The sequence below is a fragment of the Gadus macrocephalus genome, chromosome 9, assembly GCF_031168955.1.
Source record: "Gadus macrocephalus chromosome 9, ASM3116895v1".
NCBI classification, from domain to species: Eukaryota; Metazoa; Chordata; class Actinopteri; order Gadiformes; family Gadidae; genus Gadus; species Gadus macrocephalus.
In genome coordinates this window covers 11,437,370-11,462,281 of record NC_082390.1, presented here as the reverse complement: position 1 = coordinate 11,462,281, position 24,912 = coordinate 11,437,370, and the positions used below count along the sequence as shown (strand labels likewise).

Genomic DNA, 24,912 nt, shown 5'->3' with positions numbered 1-24,912 from the left:
CAATTACAAAAAATCAACAATTATGCCATTAAACCCTAATAATAATTCAAGTACTGAGATCAATGTGATTATTTATATGTGCATTCTCGCGTATTCTTCCTTTACTATCTCCTGCTGCCATTCAGAGAGTTTGCTATTCTCAGGATTAGCAGCACTTGCAGGAATATTACATGGATGCACACTGCTGTATTCTTTTTAGTGATTTGTATAATGCTTCGGTTACCACAGTTCACTTGATGTAACACACACAGCTTAAACATTTTGCTGCTATAAGCAAGGAGAGAGGTATGCTCAGTCAGCTATTTTACAGCTTCCTAATGTATCTAAAACACAAAAGTGAAGCAAATCAATGGCTGAAACAGCAACAAAGCATATGCTCCATGTCCTGAGCCTATGAAAGGAAGTGCACTTCTGTTAAGTGAGTGGAAATGGAAATAAAAACAAAAATCTAAAGGAGGAAATGATATTGATGCAATTTATAAAGCCACATGTGAACCTACTCTTACTATTTAACTGTAACAACTTCAGGACGCTACTCCAACCATAGGTCGGCTAATCAGATTTGCTTGGAGCTGCTTATCTGGCTTATGTGAGAATTTCCCCCCGTCTGCCACATACATACAATGTATATCAATACAACACACACACACACACTTACACCCTTTACGTAGAGGTCTCATCGTAGGACAAACCATGGTATCACTCTTAACCCAAACAATGGGACCTTTATGTAACAGAGCAGGGGTAATAGACTAAACAAGTGAAGATAAGTTGGCTGCCCGTTCCTTGGTACATAAAAGGAGCAGACCCATACTTATATCTCTACACAAGAGAGACAGAAAGAGAGAGAGGCTTGGTGCACAGTGAATTTAGTGTGGGAGTTAGTGAGAGTAAACCACTGACACTAATCCCTGCTCTACTGCAGCCAGTGAGCGAGCAAGTGAGAGTGATAGAGTGAGTGAGTGAGGGCGTGAGTGAGTGAGTGAGTGAGTGAGTGAGTGAGGGAGTGAGGGAGTGAGGGAGGGAGGGAGTGAGTGAGTGAGGGAGTGAGGGAGTGAGGGAGGGAGGGAGTGAGTGAGTGAGTGAGTGAGTGAGTGAGTGAGTGAGTGAGTGAGTGAGTGAGGGAGGGAGTGAGGGAGGGAGGGAGTGAGTGAGTGAGTGAGTGAGTGAGTGAGTGAGTGAGTGAGTGAGTGAATGAGTGGGTGGGTGAGTGAGTGGGTGAGTGAGTGAGTGGGTGAGTGAGTGAGTGAGTGAGTGAGTGAGTGAGTGAGGGAGTGAGTGAGTGAGTGAGTGAGGGAGTGAGTGAGTGAGTGAGAGAGGGAGAGAGTGAAAGAGAGCGAGAGAGAGAGAGTGAAAGAGAGCGAGAGAGAGAGAGAGAGAGAGCGAGAGAGAGAGAGAGAGAGAGAGAGAGTGAGAGAGAGAGAGAGAGTGAGAGAGAGAGAGAGAGAGAGAGATGTAATGAGCTGTGTGTGTGTGTGTGTGTGTGTGTGTGTGTGTGTGTGTGTGTGTGTGTGTGTGTGTGTGTGTGTGTGTGTGTGTGTGTGTGTGTGTGTGTGTGTGTGTGTGTGTGTGTGTGTGTGTGTGTGTGTGTGTGTGTGTGTGTGTGTGTGTGTGTGTGTGTGTGGCACAGCTAAGATACCTACATCCTTACATATTGCATGCTGGAAGAGAACAGGTTTGCTGAAAAATATGTTATATTTGATCTCACTAGAGGAAGGGCTATCATCATCAGTTCACCATGAAGAAGCCAATGCTCAAGCAGTGTTACAGTGTCTAACCCTTTATCTTCAACCAGATTTTCCCAGGAGGTTCCTTGAAGGTCTAGTTTAGAACAACCTGTGTGTGATTCAGAGGGTCTCCATCCATTGTTCTCTCTCCAATAGGAGAGAAATTAAAGGACAACTGGGGTCCATTGGCCAGAACAGCGAACTTCCTGTGGACCCAGTGCAATGTGATCCTCCAGTCTATTTCTGTAGCGTTTGGATTCCTCTCACCTAAGGGTTATTGATCTAAAATATACTGCAGACTAAAGAAAGAGGATTCTGATGGATAAGGAATAAGTCGATCCCCTGGAATCCTCCATCCCTTCCCCAGCTTTCCCACCAACAAAGAAAGCTAAATAAACATCACATCCATTGCAGAGATTAAATGATCCACTCACTTGAACATAGGTCTAACAATGATGTCAAATGTATGTGTGAAGTTCAATACATAACTTTAATGACCTAATCCACTGAAGGTTAATTTTCTACAGATGATTATAAATAGCATACTATAGTAAAGTATATATTACTTAATCGATGAATGACATCTTAGTTCGAAGCCTGGATCTGGAATTGGTAAACCAGGAGTGACTCGGTCACATACAAGAAAGGCAAGCAGTGTTTTTCAGTTTTTACAAGTCAGTGTTTCCCACACATTGACGAGACTATGGCGCCTGCCATAGTCTAATTTCGGCCGCCATAGTCTCTGAGTGCACATGAATTTTTTTTTTTTTTTTTTTTTTAATTTTGCTCAGACGAAGTTCGTGTCGCTCTCATTGGGATTGCATGAGAGCACGAAGTTCGGCTGTCTGCCTGCGACTGACAGCCGACTGACAGAAATTCCTCAAATATCATTGTACAGGGATAAGATGCACCATGCATGTATACATGGTAGGGGGATGCAGTACTGAAAAATAACAACAAATTGGAAGGATCATGTTATGAAAGGTGGGCCTCCAAGTAGATCAGAGTGTGCTGTGCTGCATCAAGGTGAGAAGAGGTATGGAACCATCTACTTGTCTTGCTGTATCGAAATCATTAAATCAATATATAACATGTTTACCTCGAGTCAAGTCGAGAAATATCTAGGCTGAGCCATATCCATTATTTTACGTAATTTTGAATAATTTGAACTCTGCTTATGAAACACTTGTTTGTATTTCAGCAGTTTATGCATGTTTATTTATTAAGGTCAGTAATAGTGGCCTGTTAAAATAGTCAGATAAACATACAAATTGTTTCCGGAGTGAACAGAAAATTAGGCAGACTTATATGGGCACAATCCCATTGAACACCAACAGAGTGCAAACAATTGATTCATTGACCCGTTTAAAGTCTATACAGGTACTCACCTCTGATGTCGGCAGAGAAGTGAGCCGAATGACGTGTTATAAAGTGCAGAAGCTGCTGTTGGAGATCACAGGTGTTGAGGTCTACGTCCCAAGAGCGAATCCCTAGAGGATAACGTTATATAGTACAGTGTAAGGACAATTGCATCACAAAAATCAAAATTCTGAACTACTCATTTGTCATTTGTCATACATAAACACACACACACACACACACACACACACACACACACACACACACACACACACACACACACACACACACACACACACACACACACACACACACACACACACACACACACACACACACACACACACACACAAACAATGTCAAAAATATACAGGGATCGGTTTGTCAATTCTATAGTAGTAGTAGTAGTAATAGTTAGAAAAAAATGATTAAGAATCGAGAGGTGGGGTCTTACTACACTCCTTCGATGCTTCTTCCTACATCCCACCCCTCTCTCTCTTGTGCTGTCACAGCTCCTGTTTTATAGTTTCCGCTAGATGTCATCCTGTCATCCTAAGTTGTCTTTCAACAGTGTTTATTAGTAATATGTCTCAGATGTTTAGTCTATTTAGTTTTCCCAGTTCCTTTATTCTCTGCTCAGTGTTCACTTAATGCCACTTTTTGTTATTCGCAAAGCAAGTATTGTAAAGAAGTCAGCTCTCTTAGCATCTATTCTTATTTTTCATGTCACAAGGTAGGACCTGGTAATATGCTCTTTTGTTCTTTTGTTGTGGAGGAAAACAAATCCTACTCTGTGCTTGAGTCCACACACTGCACATTGTGCTCAACAATTAGATAATTTGTGGACACGACTGTCAGTATGCAAACAGCAAATCGCTTCTTTGCAAAAATCAAAGCTGTTTAATAACTTGCTTTGCCCTCTGGGACTGGAGTGCAGACTGGAGGCTGCAGTCTTTTATTCCAAGGAAATGCTGTGTCACTGTTATAACAGCTAGCACTGGTGTTTTCAACAGGCATGCTACCACAAAAGCATTCTCCCCGCTTGGTGTCATAGCCTTTAAGGTTTGCTTCCTTTTGAGAGAAAAAATGCTTCATCATTTGAAGAACATATAACATTACATTATATTTATTTAGCTGATGCTTTTGTCCAAAGCGACTTACAGAGACACTTATAACTTCATTCAACCATGAAGTGGAACCCCAAAACGTGCAAGAGGTGATATGAAACGGTAATAGATATTTCCATATAATAAGATTCACAGGATCGTTAAAAGATGAGGCAACACCTGGTGATTGATATACTAGAGGATGACACGTGATGCACCTATTACCCTAGGAGGACTGAACACAACAAGGTTGTAGGATGATGCAAGAAAGACTGCAGCCTTAATCAGGTGACTTCATGTGGTCATGGGTTACGCCCATAGAGGGCAGGCTGACTCTGACATACTTAAATGTATTCCTCCTAAAAGAATAAATGAAAAACCCAATTGTGAGTCGTATGATCTTCAGTGGCTTTACGGTTTGCGATGTTAATTGCCGATTTAAGACATTCATCCCTTTTCTTCAGTATCACAACCCGCAAGCTGCCAGGTTGCCTTGGCAACTCTAAACTGCTGATACACCCTTAAAAGAAAATAAATAAAACCTTAAGGAGAAAAATAATAAAGCAAAGGAAATATAAACTACAATATACTCTTAAGTAACTCCACTCATTCATATGTATGGATATAGGATTTAATGTTATGTTAATCGGACTCCCTTGACATATTGACAGGTGTAATTGGACATCCAACACTCGTTAACGGCAAGCTATATATCAACTTGTCCCCGTTTAGGATGCTAAGCCTCGCGCAACTATACCGCTAACAAACTACAAACTACACATCGACAATGGTTAAGGGTACACTAAATAGAGAACCTACATTACTGACAACATGTATGAATGTATAGAATATTTAACTACCTGAATCACTAAATGAAAAACACGATTGTGAGTCGGCTGATCTTCAGTGGCTTTAGTGGTCTCAACGTTAACTGCCAACTGAAGACCGCAGCCCTCGCCCACGTATCAATCCGCTGCTGGTCTCGTGGCTTTAATGCTCTAACATCGAAATACTTGATATAGAATGGTGGTGACTGCAAGTGCATGCATGAAAAATAATATGAATATAGTGGATAATTACACATACATTTACAATGAGCCACAAAGCTACAGCCTAGAAAGAATATGTTTTATATATAATATAAAACATTATATTATATAGAATAAATGTTTGCGTGTCCTTCCTCATCCCTACAGTATGCTCACTTATCAACTTCGACTATAGAAGGTTCATGCAGGAAATAACCAAGGAATAATTCTGAGGTAGATGGGCCTGGAAAGGGCACACACTTTAAAGATGGCCGCCTTCTGTGAATGATCTGTTGCTCTGTTCAGAGCAGGCGATGTGTAGATAAAATAAAATGGGCATCGGCCTCATCAAAAGATTCTGACATTTCCATCTATAGGCCTACCATGTCCATACTGTGGTGGTGGTGGCCTGTTCAATGGAGTAGACACAATTGTGTTACTTGTTTGTGTTCTTTCTTTTAATCTGTCAAATTACCAATATTCTCAAAAAGAACATGTTGATACTTAAATCATCTACAAGCCCAATTCAAAAGATTTAGCGAGAAATAGCAACAAGTCAAGTTCACACTGTTGTCAAGCCCATTAAGTAGTCATGAAATGTGTTTTTGTTAAGAATTCGAATTATTCTCTGCTATAGGCCTACTTTGGATTGCAACACAGCTTTATGAAGGATATCGGCTGCTCAGTGATCAAACATTGTTCTATTCAGAGAACAGTACGACCTTACACCATTGTAATGTCAATGAATTTATTATATAAGTCACCATGAATAAATGTAGGCTAAAGACTTTGATAAATTAATATGTGTTCCTTCCTATGAATCCTTATAATCATACGAACGATGATCATCCTCATAATAATCATATTCATAATAATTAAAAGCGCATTGTGCATTTCTGAAATCCCAATTTAAGTTTGAGAATAAGTTTGATTCCCCTAAGAGCATTTATCCCCAAGGAATATCCTATTCAAAACGATGTTTTGTCATTAGGACTCACTCCCACCCACACAATTTAAGCACACACAACATGCACAACTTGTAAGTGAACGCATAGCATATAGTCAGGACACACTTTGTTTACCCCCGGAAAGTTACTGCATTGCATACTGCAATGCTGCAGCTTCTCCCGATGTGGCATCCATTTAATGCGCCATAGATTGTTGTCCGTGGGAAACCGCTGTTGTTTCAAAACACAACACTATTCTATACCTTTGGTAGCTCACATCATTCTTTGGTCCACATATTTGAATAACGTCGTTACGTTGGCCAATTTGAAAAACAATTGAAAACACCCACCCCGCTCTATGTGATCTCTAGCGGCGTTGAGTTGATGGTCGGTGGAGATCTCTCCGATGACCACCAGCATGTAATACTTCCGCTGATCGAACAGCGGTCCGCGCGGCTGTCGCTCTCCGCGGTGCTGACGATGCTCCGGCTCGGACCCGGGTGGCGGTGCGCCTACTCCATCGTCCTCCTCAACCACCGCTAGAGAACCTCGGACCGGAATCTCCATGGTAACAACCCCTCGTGCAGACGCCGGGGCTGATCGCATCGCCATGACAACTGCGCCGGTGTGAGCGAGGGTAAGGTAGGGGTAGTCACGGTGTTCAGTGCGCGGGGGGTAGAGTTGATGGATACAGTTTTTGAGCGGTGGTCTCGTCGTTGATTGGTCCACAGCCCGATTGCAGTGAAGTGATGTCACTTAATGGCTTGTCCAAGTCTGTCCTTAGACGACGAGATTGAATTTAAGGCCAAAGTCCAGGCCAATAGTCTAATATTAATGTTGAATTCCATGAGAAACTTTTGTTTGGTAGACTAAATAAGTAGGCTCATAATGAAATAAGTTCCAGAGTAAAACACGGATTCCATTTCATTTCTGTATAAGACATCAGGGGCATTGGACTTAAAAAAGAACCTGCTCTTACTAGTTTAGACTTTGTTTCAGTTGTTTATTAATCCAGATGTGAAACTAAGCCATTTAGCAAGACCATTTGGTTTGAACAATTCCTATTCATACATTGAGATAAACACTGATGTATAATGCCTTTGTTTAGCTTTCTCGGTTGCTGTTCACATAAAGCCCAACCCTAGACAGAACACCAGCGGTATGGACCAGGGTTTAATGTGATATTTTTAATTGCATCAGTTGAAGGTGAAAGATGTCCTCGTTCCCAGGCGTTCTCATCTCACCAGGGAGAGGTGTTAGATGTCATAGGTGAGGCTGAGCATGGGAAAATTGTATAGTTTTTCAAGAAACTTGCCTTGTAATTTATGGATGAATACACAGCGTATGTCAATGCATATGAAAGCCCCACATGTAAGCCTAAGCATCATGCCGACAATATTCCCAAACGCATGCACCTTCAGGCTTCATTAAGCGGAGGGTCCTGCGCCTTCCCCTCTTTTCAGATGAGTACGGTGAATCAGCATTTCAGCCCACTTCAGACACAGCATCCTCTAGTGGCCAGTTGTTGTACCTGCTATTAATATGGGAAGTCTTGAAGGAAGGAGTTACAGTATATGAATTAAGCCTTGCATGTTTGGTAGTCTACCCATATATGCGTATTGAAGTCAACTAAATCAAAGTTGTCATTTGTCAACAGCAAAACTGGATAATGCTTAGCATTGCTTTTTATGAAGCCACAACTAATTCGAATGTTGTTAGTTAAAAGAGAAAACATACAAGCTCATAGACAGCCCATGCTCATATTCAAGGTCATACTCACTCTTTCCCGTTCTGGTCAAAGCTTTAATTTGTAATCAGTTATCAGTTGTATTCAACATTGAAATAAATTTAGGTCATTCATTTCAGATTGGAAAAATGAACCCTTAATGGCATTAATCCCAAAGCAAAGAAGTAATTCCATCTATTACACAAACGGCAAGTCTGTTTCAAAGAATGAAGTATCTATATATACATTTCAGTACACAAATAATTGATTGTTTCTAGGGGACTGTATATGAGCAATAGAACAAAAATAATAAAATGATTGATCCAAATAAGGCAATGACTGAAATAGCGAAAATTTCACCTTGTTCTGGTATAATTTACATAATTGCACTTCAGAAGAAACAAATCATGCAATTTAAATACATCTTTTCATCTTTTCATTAGAAACTTCATGTACAACTTTGCCATGCTATGGCTTTGAGTTCTTCCCAGGCTGATCAAAAAACAACACACTTTATATATTACAGATTAGTGGTTCATCAACATAAATGGAACAAGACCACCCCTAAAGAAGCTGGTTTCGAATGTAACGCATGCTTTATATTTCAATTTATTTATTCAACCCATTTGTTCTATCCCACCCTGGGCTGGTTCCTCTAAGAGGTAAACAAGCTGGTAAAAGTTTGTAGGCACATTTTTATTTATAACAAAGTTGAAAATGTAATCAGACAAACTGCAATTAGCTATGATTTAGGCAATGTACTATCTGAGCAACTCAGATGTGCGGTCATCCCTTGTAAGCTACACAAAAGCTTCTGTCTACTTTTTTTTTTGTCTACTGTTTATTAACAGCCTGAAGTCTACACACATAGAATGCAAAAGACAACTTGTGACATACAATCTTTACAATAGCAAACCCTTTGATTGAACCTGTTCCTCCATTTCTGTTTGTTGAAATTAAAAAGGAAGACAACCTTTTTAAGAAGATAAAAGCTAACCAGGACTACACAGGAGAAGACACTGACAACTGAACCGAAAGGCTTCATTATTTGTTATAATACAGAATTGAAAGAAGTCCATAGCTAGTCCAGCAAATGCTTTGCCTACGTCACCCATTTTCTTACCAACACAGGCACACATTAAGCCACACAAACAAGCCTCAGAAAAGTGCCAAATGTCAAGACAAGCTTAAGAGAATTTAAGAAAGTGCACACAGAAGCCACAACCAAACAAAACAATTAAAGACCAAACTGCTAACTTCACCCCTGGCGTTTCATCCTGAAGTGCACATTATGGAAAACAATGTCTTCCATGTTTCTTGAATATAAAAATAAGCCAAAAGAATGACTGTATACTTGTATTGGCTTTTTGGGAGAGGGTGAATGTGAACATGAATATTTAAAAAAAGAAAAATGCCAAAAGGTGAGAGGTATGAATGATCGGTTGGAGAGAAGCTGACTAGCGTATCCCACAATTTGTACAGTCCACAAGAAGGAGCACTCCTTTACCGAAGTATAATTAAAAAATGATATCAATTTCCTACCAGCACGGTGCACAATGAGTTGAAGTTTGAGATGAAGAGTCGCTGCAAGAGTAATAGCCGTGCCCTTGAGGCCTGCATTATTGGAGTGGAAATAAACTTCATAGGAAAAAAAAAAAAAGTTGAACATTTTCATCAGTGCCTATCCTGTGTGCAGCCCCTCTGGTGCTAGTTGGCGCTCTGGAAAGCCCCCTGAGCGGCGGAGGTGGCTGCCGAGGCAGTGGCCGACTGGAAGGTCTTGTTGGTGAGCACGCCCTGGGAGAACTCCTGCTGGGCCTTCTGGAAGCTGGCTCCTGTTCGGCGGTAATTGCTGTGCACCTGTATGGTTACATTTGAACATTTAGAGCCTGCTAGCCTGCATGGGTGTCCCTTTTTTAGAACATTATCGAGTGTTAAGGTTTAAGTAAAAGACGTCTGTCTGCTGTGTAGTTTGTACCCCGACCACTACGCGGCTTCTGCTTTGTTGCAACTACTCTGAACAGCGCCACAGAGACATCAAATGTGGCCTACCGTTTTGCAGAGGATAAATATTGAGGTATTATGTTCTGACCTGAATGCTTGAATCATTTTTATTGGTCCTTTTTTTTGCTTTTTCCTATACATCGTACCGGCCAAAAATCTTGCCAAAACACAGTGCGTGTCAAGTGCATGAAAATGTATTCATTTTCTTTCTAACCCTTTAGACAAAAAGGAGAATGAATGGACTGTATCGATTCAACAAGACGCGTAGGAAAACTCACCATCTTGAGGAGGATAATGGACAGAACAGCACAGACGGTGAAGAAGACGGCCACCACCGTCATAATGACCCCGACCGCAGGGTTCCCGAAGGAGGCAAGCGCGGTAATCCATCCGCTGAGGACGAAGGGGCAGTTGTAGATGTGGTCAAAGAAGACAAGCTTGCAATCGTGAGGCAATACTATAGTAACTACACAACTATTCCAAGTATATTTACCCCACGGTACAGTTATAGCTTTGAGTATGTACACAACAAAAAGTGCCTTTTCTATGTCCGGCGGATAGAACTATTCGATACATCATGAGAGCCAAAGTGTGGCTGTTAGTTAGACAGACAGGCAAGCTTGATTTAATAAGCAACAAGGGAAGCATGCTAGGTGAAGAACAGAAGGTAAAGATTTAGCTTGAGTTGCAGGTGCTGTAAATGTTATTATTTTCATATAATAGGATGAGTTTTCAAATTTGTTCTTCCAAAGGTAACATAAGGAAAACAACAGTAGCTTCAGGCCTTGCCTAATTTAGCCTTTTGAACCGAACATAAGACAACCCTGTTTATGAGACGAGGCCCCTTTTTTGGAAAAATAGCTGGATCAAATTATGTTTTCAAATAAAATATTTGAGTGACTATTTTCGGCTAGTTGTGAGTAACAGGGGCTCACTTCAGTCAAAGGGAAACAGTTTTTTTTTACAGATATTTGGCGCCATCTGTTGTTTTGAATCTAGGTTGACATTCAAAAGTCTAGAGCCCAAACATTAGATGACACCACATATTTCCAGGAAAAAAAACCTGTCTGTTATTCGGACCAATATGGTAAATAAGGCATTATGATGGCCGCTTTATTGCATTACTGGCATTTGGATTGAATATGTCGCATTAAGTATTTTTGAAAATAATCAATTGACTACTACTAGAGGAAGGGAATTTTGCAAAGTCAGTAGACGATGGAAGCAGAGACTTACAAAGAAGTTACCAGGACAAAGAGACAAACAGCAGGCTAGAGGCTGCAGGATGGAAGGTCTCTGTCAGAAGAGATACCAAGAGGCAGTGGAGGGAGAGCAAAGACGAGAGCAGCTTAAAAGGCCAGCCAACGTGCATACACGACAATATTTCAAAAGACACATTTTGGCCTTCACCATTACGATGAACATAAAGTGAGCTAAATGAGAGAACATCTGACGGCAGATAGAAAAAAGTGCCTTGTTCAAAGGTTTGGGCAGCACATATAATTGTTATCATCAGAAGCCATGAGTCTCAGTATTTGATTGGAAAATGTATGTTGCAAAAGCATGTTTGGTATATTTTAAGGTGGATGTTGATGGGTGGGACTCTAAGGGTGCACTCACACTACTGTAGGCCATCTGGCCGTGGCCGTGGCCGTTTTCGGCCAAACGGCCGAAGGCCACGGCCAGATGGCCTAGTGTGAGTGCACCCCAACATTCTGTTTTTTAGAGCAGTCCAAAACACAGTGAAGATTGGACTCACCTGTTGCCCCAAGCGGGGATGCCGACCGCTTGGATGATGAATATCACCACTTGGAAGAAAAAGACCATGAAGAAGAAGAAGAAGCTGACGGAGCTGTCGGATCTGAAAATAACAAAACATTATTGTTATTATCTACATGGAAACCAACTGTTAAATAAGGGTTAGGGGGCTTTTCTGGAGTGATGGTAAACATCAACGCTGCTGGGATTGGTCACTCACTTGAAGGCCTTGTACACTGGTCGGTACCAGCATAGGAAGGAGCAGGGTGCAAAGATGATCAGCCAGAGGATGGAGAGGCCAAAGCCTGTACCAGCTGTCGCTGCTGTGGTGAAGAGCGCCAGGCAGGCGAGAAGGTTGAGGAAGAGGGTGACACAGTGGACTGTGGGAGAAGGGAGGGGGTGGGGTTGTGGATGGGAAAACAAGAGAGTTGTTGACGTCAATGATAATGATGATGAAATAATGCCACTGCTAAAGACCAATGCCAATCGGATCTTCGTCTAGATTACTATAAGCAGAACGTACACAGGAAACACATTTCCCAGGTGCAGGTGCATGTATTTTATTCAATTTATAGTAATGGTATGGAGTCAGTGGGCTTTTGAAATCACTTTCCGAGCAGATGCGAATACCCAAAACAGAGTATTGATGACTGGCAGTAAAGTCATAGATCACACGTTAAGTTGTGCTCTTTTACATTTGTAGCTGTAAACAGCCCTGACAGAGGGCTGTTTCTAATGTGTTTTTTTTTACCCTCGACTTTTGTGTCATGTGGTCTACAGTCCTCTTTCAATACCCACATCCATCTTTCTGTCTCCATACCACCAAACATCCTGTTGAAATACCCCCTGACTACTACACAATCAACCCTGATCCCGAAACGGAAAGCATTCAGTTGATGCCTGAAATAATGTAGTCTCCATTCAACTATATAACTAAATCCTTAAGGGGAGTCTTAAGGTGCGGCCACACTGAACGTGTTAAGGTGCTTGCACAACGCCGACGAGCAACCGCCCTTATAACCGCCTCGCTGCCGGAGGGTTCAGCGCGGCGGTGTGAAGGGCCGGGCGTTTTCAAAAGCGGGTGCTGTCGCTGCTGCTACCGCCGCTGCCGCTGCCTCCGCTGCCGCCGCCGCCGCCGAGTGTTTCAACACGGGGAAAGCTGAGTGGTAGGGCAAAATCTGTGTGCGTTCACGTGGGCGGCAACCGCTTCCTGGTTTTCAGCTGCTTTTGTAACTGCCTCCCCTCTGCCGACCTTCCCTCATTGAAATGAATGGAGGCGGCGAGTTGCCGCGCGGCGGTGTGAAAGCAGCGTAACGCGCCGAACGCGCTGCTTTAGCGCGTGTAACGCATCTACGCGCCTTAACCAATAGTTCCCTATGCAAAAATGCAGATTTTCAACGCCTCTAACGTGCGTAACGCGTTCAGTGTGGCCGCACCCTTAGTCTGTACTAAGGCTAACACCATTGGTCATGAGATTGAGGAATTGAGGGGATGTGAAACATGCGAAGAAACTCGTTTTTTCACATTCAGCGGTCTTCCCATCATATTTTAGATTTTTTGCAAAAGTCTGATTTGTTGGGAGTACATGGTGGCTAAATAAAAAATGTCAAACAGGAGATGTGATATCTACACTGGCCTACAGGCAACCGTGGGTTGGGTGGTGATCGTCGATTGAGGAATGGCACATGAACATTGTCAATGTGTGTAACTGAGTGGATGCTAACACACAACCCAAATTCCAATCAGCCTTGCGCTGACGATGGTGATCAATCAGCAACAGGTTACAGAAGGCCCTCCCATTGCCATCTTGGTGTACTCACACATCCACAGGTAGTAGATCATCTTGCAGATCCTGCGGTGCTCCTCTGGGATGTCCTCAGAGAAGTCCTGGTAGAAGCAAGGTTTCATGGGAAAGCATCGTGGGAGAGGAGGCCAGTTGTTCTCCTTGCCTGTTTATACAGAGAAAACTTAGGCATAGAGAACCTACAAATCTAACCTGATAGACTCAACAGTCACCTTTCATTAAGTTTTCTCTAGTTCTCATTGAATGAGGCTGTGGTTTATTAGACATCTAACTGACTTAAATTAAAGGCTGGTGACGTCCATGAAGTGCAGGAATAAGTGCAGAAGAAATTAAAATGTGTAACACGGTACAAAGACTTAAAAGAATAATGAAAGTATAGGCGCATGTCATAACCTGCGGTGGACGTTAGTCTAAGGTACCTGCTAATGAAGTTTCTGAATAAAATAAAAGCTAACCATCATTAAGAGCCCTGTTAACAGGGTTTTAAATAATTATAACCATTACTGCCCTTAACGCCGGTGTGTTACAAAGTGGCAACTTGACTTGAATACATCTTCAAGTCATACATCAAGCGGAACTTTGTTTCTGCTTAAACCCAAGCACAGTGTATCAGTTGTGATGCAACTCTTTCTAATCATCTACGGTCGGCCTGCGCGTTCAATAGGGACCTGTTGGAGCCCTGGTCTGCAGCTCCTGCTCCCTGCGGTCCAGCTCAGCAGCTTTCCTCTCCAACTCCTCTTGCTGCCTCATCAGGGTGGCCTGGGCTACAGCCGCTGTCGCCTGCAAGGTTGAGGAGGGGGTGGGGGGGTCACCACAGAGTGAGTGGCTGGGTTACTGACCGTCTAGTAAACAGCTAGCTGGAAGTAATCAAGGCTCCTTGACCTGTAAGGACTACGGAACAAGGATAGACAAAGCAGGGGAAACTATACTGTATAAGCCCCCTTGAGGCCATTGGTAAAAAATTAAAATAATAGGATAATAATTAGACAGGATAATCGTCTTATGTCGAAAAGGAGGTTGGAGTTTAAAGCAATATTCATGGAGAGTCAAAAATGTACAGTTCACTTAAAAACAAGTAAAGGCATATTGAAAGCAAAAACTGCTGCACGGGTACACTTTCCAAACAATACTGTTGCCGTGGCACCTAAAATACAAACCAGCAAAAGCACCACCAAGTCCTTGACACTTCTTGTGCTAATGTATTTGACGGTGTTTGATGGCTGGGAGCTGGGAGTAGAGTCACACGGCTCACCTGCGGGCCGGGCACTGTGGAGGGCTGCAGTACTGCAGGCTGGTACAGAGAGGTGGCGGCTGGGGTGGTAGCAGACATAGCTTCCTAGGAATAAAAAGGGACCAATAGGCATATTGAGAACCACAGTGATAAAATACACTGTGCAGATGGTTCAATGGTGAAAAAATATCTCATGTCCAGTTCCGAAGCAATACCACAGTGCAGTTTACATAAGACATTTCAGACAACCTACTGTGGGATGAGCAGGGAAGGGGTTGAACTGGTCCACAGACTCCATGGTCGAGTTGGTAACCTGGGTGACCGATGGATCCTGCAACACAATACCATAGCACTCAATTAGAGATCCATAAGTATTAATTCAAAGATTTTGCCCTCACAACTTGCATAGGAGGAGTGGCTGGGCACACCCAATGCCATGTTTTTAGGATACATTGGTGAGTTAAATTGAAACCAACCAACTATTGACCTCCAGCACATCTCTGAATAGGAAGACATATTCAAGACTGCAGCACTTATTTTACAACAATCCATACAAGCACAATATAACACTATGGCAAGAAGACATAATGTTGACACAATAAAAAATAGGATATAACAGAAGTAATTGAGACTATGGAGGTAAATAATGATATATTCTAGTATCACCTCAAATGGTCCTTTTTGCATCATTTAAAATGGATGTTATTTTGTATTTGACCCCATTTTCTCGTTATGAATTTGTATTAGGGTTATATTGGACATTTATCTCAATACCTACCCCTCACATGACACAGAAAAGGTTAGGTTTAAGTCTGCGACCAATTCATGAGAAAGTATTATAGGAATGTAAATGTCCGATAAAGGACTGTATTTAGCCAGCTTTAATATGAGGAGGGGGAACGTGAAACACAAAATCTGACTTAAGATCTGACTAGAGATCATAGAAAAGGACTTTCGAGCAGGAAGGAGTTATTTTTTTGGGGCAAACTTGTGAATAAGCAGAGTTGTATCACATGATTTTCTGATAGGGAACAACACTTCCAATATTTCCTCAAATTACAAAAATAATTGTTTTTAAAGTCTGGTTGGTTCAAAACCTTGAAAGTTTTCATTGTCTTGCAATGGATAATAATGAATAACGACAATTCACATGTTGGTTCCATGAGAAGTGACTTTAAATGATCTCCAACTATAAATTGCATGAATAGCCAGATAACTAGAAACTGTTAAACCAAATCCTGACCAAAAGGTTCTCTTTCTGTCTGTTTCTGTGCATGTGTGTCATTTGTTATCATCTAGATGTGACTGGTGTAGCTCTAACTATTGTATTAAATTGAAAAGCTTCGCATTAGACAGATGAGAAGTTGTTTTTTTTGGGGGGGGGGGAGGGGGGGTGGTATTCAAACTAATGGCTCATTGGAGTGCACACGCGTTGTCACAGCACACTGCCTTTTTCTTTAATCACCGAGGACTGGATTAAAGAGTTACAGCTGACTAGCACTGCAGAAGTCTAGATTTGGCATTTCAGATCCAGTTAACTGTTTATTTAGCAAGATCCCCACCCTATTGACAAACAGTGGACAGCTTCCTGTGCGTACATGTATGACTGGAACATTAGAACAACGGATGGTGTAAAGTAACAATACAACAATGGCATTTTGATATTAAGACAATACTTGTTTTGAGAGAAGCTCCGCCATTTGGGACATGGCTTTGTAGTTAACACTAAAAGGCAATGGTTTACGCCACACAATTAATGTGGGAAGCTTGTAACTTCCTGCAAATGAATACGCCCGCCCTAGAAACATTACGGAGCCCACCAAGTGGCTGAACGTTTGTCAATCATGCCACGTCTAGCCAAATGTGAAAGGTACACACGTAGAAACCTCCCCGTGTTGCTCCCATACAGTTGAACGTTCCACCCAACAGGTTTTCTGACGTGCGACGTTGAAACAATTCATAAATCACAAACATCTTGAATGTTACTTAAAGAAAAATGTAAGAAGAATAGGCTTACCTGGAACGGGTTTTCGTTTGCTGGATCTGCGAATGGGTTGCTGTCAAAGCCTGACATTTTGAAGCGTTGAGGCTGTATTTACAGTTTCTAAAAAAGGAATAACCAAAATACTGCTGAAATCGTCTCCCCGTCACTTCCTCGAACGGAGTTGGTAGCGCATGCGCATTTAGTCAACAGTAATCGGCAGTAGTAGTGTCACGGGTCACGTCCCCTTACGTCACTTACAGAACAGGCAACATTACTTCCCCTCCAAACATTATACAAATAAATGCAAATATATGGAAGAATATTTTAGAGTTTTATTTCTAATGTATCTGCATATCATTTTCTGCTGAAAAACACATGACGGATGTTGGGAAAACGGGGACGAGCAAGCGCGACTCATAGGTCTGCTTGTATGACTTTCTTATGCAGTTTACCTGTATCCTTTTTCGATCAAAGTGCAATTCGTAGAAAGTTGAGTTAAATATGTACATTAAAAATTGTGGTCGAAACCACCCCTTCTAAAAAAGAACACTTTATAAATGAACGTCTGCATCTTCGTCGATCAACAGCCCTTCATCGTAAAAAACACATAGCCTAGTTTATGTATTTTACAACACGAATTATTTGTAGATAGAACATTTATTCAAGCCTGTAAAGCCCAATAGAAGCGAGTATCGTGACGTTATTAATCCGTTGACAGTAGTGATGGGAATTTCGGCTCTTTTTAGTGAGCCGGATCTCTTGGAACGGCTCACCAACAAGAGCTGGCTCTTTTGGCTCCCAAACGGCTCTTCATATTACCGCTTACTATACCTTTTATAATGGTGCCATGCCGTAATTCCGACGGTCATACAGTCTTGGAATCATTTTTTGAGAGTGTTTTCCTGCTTGGAGAAACATACATAGGATTGAGAGCCTGTGTGAAACTTCCGAATCCCTTGTCCTCCACAATTGAGAACGGTTGGGAATCACTTGCGATCAGGGCTTGTTGCATTGTCCTGCTACTACGGTGACGGTTTCGGTGCGCCCTAGCAGTTGCTCCCGCGCCCCCTCCCTTCTCCGTTTGTTTCGCATATTTTAATTGACTTAATTAAGGGCGCCCTCTACGCATTTGCTGCCGTAGGCGTTCGCCTATGTCGCCTATGCCGAGCGCCGGTGTTGTACACCGAATTCTGCGACCCACCGAAAAGTGTGACCCCAGGGGGCGCTGTTGCATATTTTCTGCAATATACACGAGTTTGAAGCGTAGACAGGCATGACAAAAACATACATAAACCATAAGATTTCCCCCCAACCAATTACCTTTTTATTAAAGGTGCTTAATAAATACAGTTGATTGATTTGATTAGCACTTTACAGACCCATACAATGGATAGGGCGTTTAGTACGGTCCTTCACCGTCTCTTCTTTACCCATAAAAAGCTACAGTCAGTGTTACGCGGCTGATTTACCTTTGAGCATTTCCTATTATAGGCTACTGTGTAAAATGCTTTTTAGAATTAATGTTCGTATCAAGAAAAGAAAGACCCACCGGTGGGGGGAGATCTTATGTTTTATTTATGTTTCTGTTATAATGCACACAATGCACAAAATGTACAACAGCGCCCCCTGGGGTCACACTTTTCGGTGGGTCGCAGAATGCGGTGTAACACCGCCCTGCCTGTCAGTCACAGGCAACGTGTGTCGCGCACCGAAATCCCCCGCCCCTCGCTGCTTGTTCTCATGGTCGGTTCCTAGAGTGGCGAAGTCACGCCCCTTCCGGTAGGGCTCATGGGACCTATGAGATTGAAAAATATGAATGGGTGTCAATGGAGAGAAAATAATTATTTTCTGGTCCCGGTCTTTATATGCCCTGGATTACACATATGTTGTTTGTGGATTTAAATGATAATTTTTCATGCAAAGAGTTCGACCGTTTATTGTGCAATTGTTCAGATAAAGGCTGTAGAGAAAACACAACGAGAAAGACTACACGGCTCGTATGTGACGTCACGCTCCCTGCGACTGGCGTGGAGAAGACCGACAATCTTCCCATCGGCATAACTGAAACTCTGCACGTGCCCCGATTTATAATGGTTTTCACCTCTTTCGATGCTTTTATCCTCCCCTTGGAAAAAGCGGTGAAGTGGGGCAGAGGGTGTGGTGACGTATATCATATGCGTCGAGAGCAGCGAAGAGCTGTAGTTCACAAAGCGGCCTCACATAAAACCTAAAATTATCAAACTTCTTCACGAACATTTTTAGTTTTCTTTGCATGAAAAATTATCATTTAAATCCACAAACAACATATGTGTAATCCAGGGCATATAAAGACTGGGACCAGAAAATAATTATTTTCTCTCCATTGACACCCATTCATATTTTTCGATCTCATAGGTCCCATGAGCCCTACCGGAAGGGGCGTGACTTCGCCACTCTATTATGGATTGTCCGCCGATTTGAGCAGGAATAGAGTGGCGAAGTCACGCCCCTTCCGGTAGGGCTCATGGGACCTATGAGATCGAAAAATATGAATGGGTGTCAATGGACACCCATTCATATTTTTTTTTTTCAGAACACAGGTGTTCTGAAAAATGTCAGATGCATTCTCAGCCACTAGGACCAGCTCCAGTATGTAGGCTAGGTGTGTGTGGCTGGCTGTTGGGTTAAATAATACCTCACTCAAGACTGCACAGTAGGGCATCAGTGAGATCTGTGGGAGCTAAAGCAGAGGAGGAGTTGATATCTGCATCATGTACGGGGAGAAATGTGCAGTGTGCAAATGGAACGTGTCATTCGCCTTTCAGAAGGACTGAGGCGGAGGTCCTGGAGGCAGAGGCCAGCCTGGAGGCGGCGGTGGCCTGGAGGTCCTGGAGGCGTCCAACCTGGAAGGGGCGGCATGGAGGGCCAGGTGGCGGCTCCTCATCCAGTAAAGTTAAACTCATCTTAAGTACATCCATGATGAAAGGGGAGAAATGTTCCAGTGTGCAACTGGAACTTGTGTCTCACATTTCAGAAGGGCCTGGAGGCGGCCAACCTGGAAGGCCTGGAGACGGCCGAGGTCCTGGAGGCAATGGCGGGCCTGGAGGTGGAGGCCAACCTGGAGGTCCTGGAGTCGGTGGGCCTGGAGGCGGCGTCCTGGAGGGCCCGGCGGCGGCGTCCTGGAGGGCCCGGAGGCGGCGGCGTCCTGGAGGGCCCGGAGGCGGCGGCGGCGTCCTGGAGGGCCCGGAGGCGGCGTCCTGGAGGCGGCGTCCTGGAGGGCCCGGAGGCGGCGTCCTGGAGGGCCCGGAGGCGGCGTCCTGGAGGGCCCGGAGGCGGCGTCCTGGAGGGCCCGGAGGCGGCGTCCTGGAGGGCCCGGAGGCGGCGGCGGCGTCCTGGAGGGCCCAGAGGCGGCGGCGGCGGCGTCCTGGAGGGCCCGGAGGCGACGTTGCGGAGGTCCAGGCGGTCGGCCCGGTGGAGGTCCTGGAGGAGACGGTCCCGGCGGTGGAGGACGGCTGGGGGTTCCGGCGGTGGAGGTCCGAAGGCGGCTCGTGATTAGACCAAGCAGCTCCTCATCCATGGAAGGTAAGCTCTTTCTCCAGGTCTATCTGATCAACGAGAAAATCAAAGAGCGCAGCCATGAACTGGTGGTATCGCCATTTGGGGACTAAACTCTAATGTTTAACTCAAGTAGCTGCAGTGTTTCCCCCAGCACTGTATGGTTAAGGCCGTCTTAACAGTAGGGCCCCGCCTTGACTACCAATGTAGAAAAATTATATATAAAAAATAATTATGCAATAACAAAGTGCAAAACTCGTAGGGAAAGAAAACATACTTTCCTCAAGTACAAAAAATATAGATAAATAATTTGTCGGTAATACTGTATACTGTTGAAAACAATAGTCGTGCCATAAAGCATTTTGAATGCAATTGGAAAAGGCGGTTGTATGTATTATTGCGAACTGAAACCCTCACCGAAGACCCCCCCCCCACCTTGACTAAGACATTGTCTGGGGGAAACACTGAACCGGGTTGTATCACTTAGTAGTGAGTACACTAGGGTAGCTGGGTCATCTCCAAATGGTAACTGAGTGTTTGCTCCAGCAGGATTGAAGGAGTCACTGGGGATGAAGATCACTGCTCAGGGGCTGACGACCACTCATCTTTCCGGAAAAGGTACATAAATCTACAGCTGATGTGATTAAAGTTCTGCAGTTCAGATCCGCTGATAAATGGTCTCATACCGTATCCACAGCGTCCTCATGGTGCAGGCGGTCAAACCTCCACCTCTTTGAAGAGACCAAGCAGCTTGATGACTGACTGGTTCTTTATACTCAAGACCTCGTCCCGGAGCAGAGGACGGACCTAAGGCCCGCAGCGCAGCCGACTAGAGACTCCATGTGGAACCGGTAAGATACTGGATTGACCATCTTGAAGACATTTTCATTTATTCAACAAGGTTAGTTTTGTTTGGCGGGTATGTTGCTTTGATACTAGGGGCTTCTTCTGTAACAAACTTTCTATAAGTTTGTATAAGATCTGACTTCAGCCAATCAGCGGGATGTCCTTGAACAAGAGCCAATGGCTGAAGGTGCTCAAACGCATTATTTTGACTCGCTCCTCTACTATTGCTGTAATCAAGCTGGATGGCTATTTTGCTCCTTCTGACAAAATCAAGTCTGCCACCTGGTGGCTGATGAGGGCGTAGCAACTCGGGGTACATTGGAAACATGATAAGAAGAGCCTGTTTTTGATGGTTGGATCGTACACCTAAATGTTTTTACATCAAAATATCGCCGAACCCCATGTTGGACAATGCTTGTTTTCATCCTTTCTATGTTTAGCTTTGATTTATCCGTACCTTTTCTTGTGACCCATTCCCCTTAGGTTCAATTAAGTTGACCTCTCCTTCAGGCGACTTAAAGGGAGACCAGATGTGCGGCAGCTGGGTGTCATGGTGCAGAGACCCAACGCTGGTAAATATTTACTTCCTCCTTGAACAGACCTAACGCGTCAAACGGCAATTATATAATCCCTCCTGATCTTTATAAAGGTCTGAAGACGAGTCTTTTCTGTGAACATCTCCACTGACTAGTGTGCTCTTAATTAAATTAAAGTTAATTAAATGCAGTAACTCCAATGCACCTGGAGGCTCGGATTGAATTTTTTTTAAACCTGGTTCTCCAGCACTAGGACTGTTGCGGTAAATAAATGCTTGTTTTTTCGCTCATTTAAGTCTATGAAATCAAATGCTGATTGAGACCAGATGGGGCTGTTCCTGCATTTATAGACATTTGATTGCCCTTGACACTGATTCTACTTTTTGCATCAATTTACTTCACAGTACTGAACTACACCAGTGTGTCCTACTCCCATAAACCCTGAGGATCCCTGGATGGCTACACCAGCACATTAATCCACACCCAACATCAACACACAGTGCACACGCTATAGAGCTCGTAAGTCCGCCCCTTGCGGCGGGACCTCGTGAGATCGTAAGATATGACTGGGTTTCAATGGAGAGAAAGTAATTATTTTCTCCATTTTATGTTGCACCACATTTTGGGGGAAGAATGTTTGAATCAATCTTTGTCATTTATTTCTGTACTCCATATCTGTAATCCCAGCTGTTGTATTTTATCACAGTAGCTGGGAGCCCTCTTTATAGGGAGCGACTAGAGGGACGAGGCTGGAAGCAAACCTAATGCCGCAATTTAACCGCAAATAAAGTGAGGCCTAAAGTAACTTGACTCTCTTACCTAAACTTGCTTACCTAAACTTGCTTGCCTAAACTCGCTTGCATAAAACCTAAACTCGCTTGCATAAAACCTGAACTTGCTTGGCTAAACTTGCGTCGCTTGCCTAATACCTGAACTTGCTTGCCTAAACTCGCTTGCCTAATACCTGAACTCGCTTGCCTAAACTCGCTTGCCTAAACTCGCTTGCCTAAACTTGCTTGCCTAAACTTGCTTGCCTAAACTCGCTTGCCTAATACCTGAACTTGCTTGCATAAAACCTAAACTCGCTTAGCTTGACTCGCTTGCCTGTACTCGCTTGGCTAAACTCGCTTGCATAAAACCTAAACTCGCTTAGCTTGACTCGCTTGCCAGTACTCGCTTGGCTAAACTCGCTTGCCTAATACCTGAAGTCGCTTGCCTGAAGTCGCATGCCTAATACCTGAAGTCGCTTGCCTAAACTCGCTTGCCTAAAACCTAAACTTGCTTGTCCAAACATGTTACACAAAGTTAACCATCCATAATCTTTAACCCAAACCAGACTTGTCCCTGGGTCGCTCCACTTTAATTTAGAAGTTTCTTCTTTTACCTCATCTGCGTTTTGAGTTTCATTCTTTGAGGGCTTGAAGTGCTTTGGAGGATATTTGAACCGTTGTTTGCCGCATCAATAAACATGCTTTATCTTTACCCATTTTGTTATGGATTGCATTTCTATGTGTAATCCGGCCAAATGTTCAGTGTCCTTACATGTAATGTCTGGTCTGACGATAATCTGACCTCTTCATGAAGCAGAATGTGTGTGAATGTTGTCCCGTGAGTTCCACGCTCTCTGTGGGCCTGTCAACGTCTCTTTAGCAAAAGGTTGGAGAGTGAAATTCATTTTTGTGCCATTTTCATGTGTTCCTGAGTATTTCAGACCTGTGGTGTTTCACATGAGACCTTAATGGGAACTTTTCTTTTTCTGCCTGCATACGTAATGCCTACATTAGTAGGGTGATCACTGTTGATCCCAATATTGATCATTAACCACATCATTCTTTGGGATTACAAATCATGTAATTTATGAGCATATTTGCAAATGCCTCCAAATATCAGATTGTGTAAAAACGAATGAAATGTAACCTGCTTGATTTAAAGAAAATAAAACATCCAAATATTATAAACCTGTTTTGTGTTGCTCTCTTACCATGTGGAAATGAGCAGATAGATATGTTTAGCTCTGATTTGCTGCCTCCTTTTGGTGTGGTGCTGGGATTTGTTTAATATACTATTATCATTTCCAGGATAAGTTAATAACCTAGTATAGCCTACCTGGAAAAGTAGGGCTATGATGGCCAGGGCAGGCTGTTTCGGTGTAAGTGAAATCCGCAAGCTGCTGATCATGTGAGAGAAGGTTATGTAGTCACATTAAAAAATACCTTGAAAGATGGTAGGCCTACGATCTACGAGAGACGCAGAGGAACTTTCCTTATGAGGCTTTTGTCGGGATAAAAAACAAGTGCTCAGCAAAATGAACAATAAGTTGAAGTTTTTGCACTTGTAAATAGTTAATTTCGTTTGTAGCCTTTACTCAGATGTGAGCTCATTCTTGCATGCGGGTGTCCGGCTTGGCAGTGTAAAAAGGCCTATACATCATCCTGCCCAACAATATGGGCAGGATCTAGACCAAGCTCTCCTAATCGGGTCAGCAAAAGCCGGGTTTCAATGCCCAGAATCTGAGTTTGAATGCTACTGAATTAATGGAATGTTGCATTTTTTGTTTTACATCATAGATTCTAAATTGCGCGCCAATCAATGAAACCTTATGCGGATTCAGATAGTCGGCTCTTTGCTGCACATTAAGATAAATGTAGTTGTCACACAAGCTATTTTTGTAATTATTTCAGGGGGGAAAATGCCTTGAAAAAATGTAGTGCGTTCAGGATAAGGACTAATGTAGCATATGTCAGCCTAGGCCTAATCAATTGTGTTTTAATATCTTCAGCATTCATATTATTGCAGTCTAATCTTTTCGTAGGCTATTCTGTTGATGGCCTTGATGGGGAGATATTTTAACGCTTTTTAACCCCATTTTCCTGCATCATTCCTGCGTCGCCCCCTCCTACGGAGCCCATTTCAGCACCGTGTCAGTAGACGGTTACAATCCTACGATCGTCGTGAGTGCAGTGAACGCGCGTTCGAAGCGCTCCAAAGAAATTTACGATGGCTTGCAAGATCCATCGTGAGAATGATCGTACGAGCATCGTTATCGGGAAACGGAGCCCGGATGCCCATGATCCTCTGTTGGTGCTTACATTGATAGATAGATTTTGGCTCTTATTATGAATATTCATGACATGCAAACATCTCGCCTCTGCTAGGCTAACAGCACTGTCCGTAACACACGCACGCACAAACACAGGACAGGAACACACACACACGGCCACGGTGGAGAGGTCATCTCTCTTATGACGTCACAATGAGCTTCATGACGTTGGAATTTTTTTCTAAGAATCTTTAACGTTTGCATGTCTACTGTTGCACACATATT

General features: G+C 43.2%; 2 protein-coding genes and 1 long non-coding RNA gene across 3 annotated transcripts in view; 1 reads left to right on the top strand and 2 right to left on the bottom strand.

Annotated features, from left to right (window-relative positions):
• The window catches only part of map1ab (microtubule-associated protein 1Ab), a 41,361-nt gene extending 33,544 nt beyond the window's left edge, over positions 1–7,817 (bottom strand). The window contains exons 1-2 of the mRNA XM_060061724.1: positions 6,518–7,817; positions 3,116–3,217 (exon numbers count right to left, since the gene is read on the bottom strand). Coding sequence (XP_059917707.1) covers positions 3,116–3,217; positions 6,518–6,779 — 364 coding nt within the window. The 5' untranslated portion in view covers positions 6,780–7,817. The remainder of the gene's footprint in view (positions 1–3,115; positions 3,218–6,517) is intronic.
• Positions 7,818–8,686: 869 nt separating this feature from the next.
• On the bottom strand, positions 8,687–16,926 carry scamp2 (secretory carrier membrane protein 2). The gene is made up of 9 exons (XM_060061817.1): positions 16,705–16,926; positions 14,941–15,018; positions 14,709–14,792; positions 14,125–14,236; positions 13,473–13,601; positions 11,873–12,032; positions 11,654–11,755; positions 10,173–10,287; positions 8,687–9,750 (listed from the first exon to the last, which is right to left on the bottom strand). Exons 1-9 carry the CDS (start codon positions 16,759–16,761, stop codon positions 9,601–9,603), a joined length of 987 nt encoding a protein of 328 aa, XP_059917800.1. The 5' UTR covers positions 16,762–16,926; the 3' UTR covers positions 8,687–9,600.
• A 3,948-nt stretch (positions 16,927–20,874) lies between these two features.
• On the top strand, positions 20,875–23,545 carry LOC132464434 (uncharacterized). Its single transcript, XR_009527262.1, has 3 exons — positions 20,875–21,056; positions 21,535–21,623; positions 21,992–23,545. It is a non-coding gene; the product is annotated as an uncharacterized LOC132464434 (long non-coding RNA).
• The last annotated feature ends 1,367 nt before the right edge of the window (positions 23,546–24,912 follow it).

Bases quoted from the DNA above. Each gene is read 5' to 3' on its own strand.
- scamp2 (XM_060061817.1), bottom strand. From the start codon at position 16,761: ATGTCAGGCTTTGACAGCAACCCATTCGCAGATCCAGCAAACGAAAAC. The intron at 14,237-14,708 runs GTGAGCCGTGTG...TCAACCTTGCAG, and splicing joins CCACAGTGCCCGGCCCGCAG to GCGACAGCGGCTGTAGCCCA. The intron at 9,751-10,172 runs GTGAGTTTTCCT...GTAACCATACAG, and splicing joins CCATTATCCTCCTCAAGATG to GTGCACAGCAATTACCGCCG.